At 40.0% G+C, this 5,000-nt stretch overlaps 2 protein-coding genes across 3 annotated transcripts in view; one reads left to right on the top strand and one right to left on the bottom strand.

Moving 5' to 3' along the window:
- The window catches only part of LOC137626714 (splicing regulatory glutamine/lysine-rich protein 1-like), a 16,793-nt gene extending 15,790 nt beyond the window's left edge, over positions 1-1,003 (bottom strand). The window contains exon 1 of the mRNA XM_068357722.1: positions 953-1,003. Coding sequence (XP_068213823.1) covers positions 953-1,003 — 51 coding nt within the window. The remainder of the gene's footprint in view (positions 1-952) is intronic.
- The window catches only part of LOC137627074 (prolactin-releasing peptide receptor-like), a 238,102-nt gene that overhangs the window by 28,656 nt on the left and 204,446 nt on the right, over positions 1-5,000 (top strand). The window lies entirely within an intron of this gene.

The raw sequence follows: 5,000 nt of genomic DNA, 5'->3' as shown, positions 1-5,000 counted from the left end.
AACATAAATAATGACTCAGTGCCGATATCTAGTAAAGTTCGAGATCTAGGTGTATTTCTTGACTGTAACCTGTCTCTAAATACCCAAATAAATAATGTAATAAAAACTGCTGGTTATCATCTAAGAAATATTGCGTTTATAAAAAAGTACCTGGACGAAAATTCTGTAAAGAAACTTGTGATAAACTGTATTATTACCAGGATTGACTACTGCAACTCTATCTACTACAATTTACCAAAAGTCCAACTTAAGAAATTACAAAACATAATAAACAGAGGAGCAAGACTGATAAAAGGTGTCCCACCTAGAGAAAGGATCAGCCCTATACTAATCGATTTACACTGGCTGCCGATGAAAGCGAGAATTGAATTTAAAATATGTACAATAACACACCAAGTTATCAGAACCGGTCGTCCAAAATACTAAGGAGAATTGCTACATATTGCGCAGCCAACAAATCGTGTCGACACGAGAATAGTTGCAGATGGCTTCAAACTGTTGGAACCTAGATTTATGTCTACTTTAGGCTCCAGAGCCTTTAAATATGCGGCCCCGAGACTATGTAACAAGCTCCCACGAAACATTCGAATGATTGAAGAAATTAACACTTTCAAGAGGAAACTGAAGACTTTTTTATTCCATGAGTCCTTTGACAGGGACGATTTAACAGTAAATGAACAATATGTGATATGAAATGTTAGATACTGTGAACGAACAAGGTAAAACGACAGTGGAGGTCCTGTAGAGAGCGGGGTTCCCCTGCTGTATGGGACCAGAAAAGCAGCCATCAAAGTAAGTAACGTTAAGGTATCCCCCAAGGGAAGAGAGGTTAGATACCAAGATGGGAGATAGGATGAGGTCTAGTAGAAGGCTGGGAGCCAAAAGGGCACTGTAGACACCGTTAATGATGCCTACAGTGCACCGGCTGATGTGCAATGATGGCTCTACTTACCTTCAAGGTATCAGGTATAGATGCCACTTGTTTATGCAAAGGGAATACCATACGACTAAGAAATACCAGACACGATTGTAACACGTCTCAAATTCACTAGAATTCTCGAACTCCCGTCACCTAACCGATGCGCAGTCTCACACACGCATAGCCAACCACTCCGCTAGAGAAGACCACGTTCCTCCAGAGGGCAGAAGTTGTGCTTCTGAGTTTTGATTAGTTTCGCTCGACGACTCTATGATGAAATATTCTCGCGTTAAGTAAGTTCCCTAGAAAGCTCGAACTTACGTCATCTAACCGAAGCGCAGTCTCACGCACGCAGAGCCAACCACTCCGCTAGAGAAACCAATGTTCCTCTAGAGGGCAGCAGTTGTACTTCTCAGGTTTGCATTGTTCAGTTCAAGGAATTTAAGGTGAAATGTTCGGTAGCTTTAAGGAAGTCTTATAAGCCGCCTACTGGCCATTAGACTTTTCAAGGAGACCCCTGGTAAATTTACCTAATGCTTTCCAATCTCCACTCACTTTACCTTAGATGTAAGTATTTACCCTTGATATTAAAAGGGCTTCTTAAATATAGTGCTCATATGTCATTGCCATAGATAAAGCACTCGAAATTGGACTCCGCATTCACCTTCGCTAATGTTTACCTTCTTCATTAATGAACTGTATTTAGAAATTTTGGCTTCAAATCCCAGCAAAGGACCTTGGACACCAGTCGGTGCACTCTTCAGCATTGGCAATCCAATACTTTTCTCCATTTATGATAAATAAGGATACTACCGAGAAAAAGGACTGGCGACCATCTATCTCTCCTTATTCTTATTTAGGTATCATCTCTCAGTAACCTTTATGAATCTTCAGAGCCTCTTTTTGTAATCATCCTGAATAACAAAGGTTGACAGAATGTTTAGAGGCTTCTTCACAGGTTATTAAAATGTCATGTGGCCTCTTCACAAGTTGACAGACATTTTATGCGGCCTCTTCACATTTTGACAGAATTTTTATGCGGCCTCTTCACAGGTTGACAGACATTTTATGCGGCATCTTCACATTTTGACAGACTTTTTATACGGCCTCTTCACATTTTGACAGACTCTTTATGCAGCCTCTTCACATTTTGACAGACTTTTTATGCGGCCTCTTCACAGGTTGACAGACTTTTTATGTGGCCTCTTCACATTTTGACAGACTTTTTATGCGGCCTCTTCACATTTTGAGACTTTTTATGCGGCCTCTTCACATTTTGACAGACTTTTTATGCGGCATCTTCACATTTTGACAGACTTTTTATGCGGCCTCTTCACATTTTGACAGACTTTTTATGCGGCCTCTTCACATTTTGACAGACTTTTTATGCGGCCTCTTCACAGGTTGACAGACTTTTTATGCGGCCTCTTCACAGGTTGACAGACTTTTTATGCGGCCTCTTCACAGGTTGACAGACTTTTTATGCGGCCTCTTCACAGGTTGACAGACATTTTATGCGGCCTCTTCACAGGTTGACAGACTTTTTATGCGGCCTCTTCACAGGTTGACAGACTTTTTATGCGGCCTCTTCACAGGTTGACAGACTTTTTATGCGGCCTCTTCACAGGTTGACATTCTTTTTATGCGGCCTCTTCACAGGTTGACAGACTTTTTATGCGGCCTCTTCACATTTTGACAGACTTTTTATGCGGCCTCTTCACAGGTTGACAGACATTTTATGCGGCCTCTTCACAGGTTGACAGACTTTTTATGCGGTCTCTTCACAGGTTGACAGACTTTTTATGCGGCCTCTTCACAGGTTGACAGACTTTTTATGCGGCCTCTTCACAGGTTGACAGACTTTTTATGCGGCCTCTTCACAGGTTGACAGACTTTTTATGCGGCCTCTTCACAGGTTGACAGACTTTTTATGCGGCCTCTTCACAGGTTGACAGACATTTTATGCGGCCTCTTCACAGGTTGACAGACTTTTTATGCGGCCTCTTCACAGGTTGACAGACATTTTATGCGGCCTCTTCACAGGTTGACAGACTTTTTATGTGGCCTCTTCACAGGTTGACAGACTTTTTATGCGGCCTCTTCACAGGTTGACAGACATTTTATGCGGCCTCTTCACAGGTTGACAGACTTTTTATGCGGCCTCTTCACAGGTTGACAGACTTTTTATGCGGCCTCTTCACAGGTTGATAGACTTTTTATGCGGCCTCTTCACATTTTGACAGACTTTTTATGCGGCCTCTTCACAGGTTGAAAGACTTTTTATGCGGCCTCTTCACAGGTTGACAGACTTTTTATGCGGCCTCTTCACAGGTTGAAAGACTTTTTATGCGGCCTCTTCACAGGTTGACAGACTTTTTATGCGGCCTCTTCACAGGTTGACATTCTTTTTATGCGGCCTCTTCACAGGTTGACAGACTTTTTATGCGGCCTCTTCACAAGTTGACAGACATTTTATGCGGCCTCTTCACAGGTTGACAGACATTTTATGAGGCCTCTTTACAAGCTGAAAGACTTTCTATGTAACCTTTTCACAGGTTGAAAGACTGTTATGTGACCTCTTTACTCTTCACAGATTAACAGTCTGTTATGTGACCTTTACACAGGTTGACAGACAGCCATGTGACCTCTTCATAAGTTGACAAACTTAGATGGCTTCTTCCCAGGGTAAGAGACTGTTGTGTGATCTTTACACAGGTTGATAGGCAGCCTTGTGACCTTTTCATATTTTCACAGACTGTTTTGTAACCTCTTCACAGGTTAACAAATTGTTATGTGATAGTCCACAGGTTGACAAACTGTTATGTGACCCCTTGTTAGGTTAAAAGACTGTTATATGACCTCCCCACATATTGACAGACTGTTACGTGACCTCAAGAGAGGTTGAGAGTGCCATGTGGGCTCTGTACAAGTTGACAGACTGATATGTGGCCTTTTCCCGAGAGTAAGATGCCATATTTTTATGTATTGTTGTTCTCCATAAAATTTACTATATTTTCCTATATTTTCATACAGAAGTATTATATTCTATAATAGATACAATGACTTTTATAAAAAAAAATTTCAAGATGAAACTGGAATGCCAAAATACATTGAGATGTGACCCTTTGGAGAAGAGCAAATATGATCTTAATTCCAATTTTCTTACATGTTTTCATTTTACGATTATATGACTTCATTTAGTAAAAATTGTACCCACAAAAGTTTGTTAAATTTTGACAACTTTTTTATTTCCTCTTTTCAGATTAAGACTTCTGATGAGTCTGACTTCCTACTGGCTATCACAAAATGTCCCCAATCTTCTCAGGAATGTTTCCCTAAATATTTATTTGTATATAAGTATATTTGTATGTTTTATATTTTACAATCTTTTTTGTGTCCTTAAATTATCAAAATAATCTTACTAAATATTCAAAATGTAAAATACTTAAAATGTTATCCAAATTTTATGATGTTTTCAGGATTCTTGAAAGTATTTTAGAAATAATAAATATGAAGGTTTATGAACAAATAGAGTTTTCCTAAAAAAAAAATTCTTTTTTTTTTTTTTGAGCAGGGGTCGACTTCGACCAACCCACACCTAAATCGGTTGATGAAATAATAAAACCTGTCCAGGTTTAAAGGACTGTTGAGGAATCCCTAGGAGGACTCAATAAAGGACTTAAAACTGCAGCATGGCATCCTCAAAGTTAAGGGACTGTCACAAGGCCTCCTCTAAGAAACAAGGGCATATCATAAAGCCTCTTCTAAAAAACAAGCTACTGTGACAAGGCCTCTTCTAAGAACAAGCTACTGTCACAAGGCCTCTTCTAAGAAACAAGGGACTGTCACAAGGCCTCTTCTAAGAAACAAGGGATTGAAACAATGCCTCTTCTAAGAAACAAGGGACTGTCACAAGGCCTCCTCTAAGAAACAAGGGACTGTCACAAGGCCTCTTCTAAGAAACAAGGGACTGTCACAAGGCCTCTTCAAAAGAAGAGTAACTTATTTGGCTTCTTCAGAAGAGATACTCTCTTTCTTGAAGCCTACTTGAAAGTGGCCAAAATAGTAAGATTATCCTAAA

This window comes from Palaemon carinicauda, chromosome 34 (assembly GCF_036898095.1).
Source record: "Palaemon carinicauda isolate YSFRI2023 chromosome 34, ASM3689809v2, whole genome shotgun sequence".
Taxonomy (NCBI): Eukaryota; Metazoa; Arthropoda; class Malacostraca; order Decapoda; family Palaemonidae; genus Palaemon; species Palaemon carinicauda.
The sequence above is the reverse complement of the archived record's forward strand: the minus strand, read 5'-3'. Positions and strand labels throughout refer to the sequence as shown.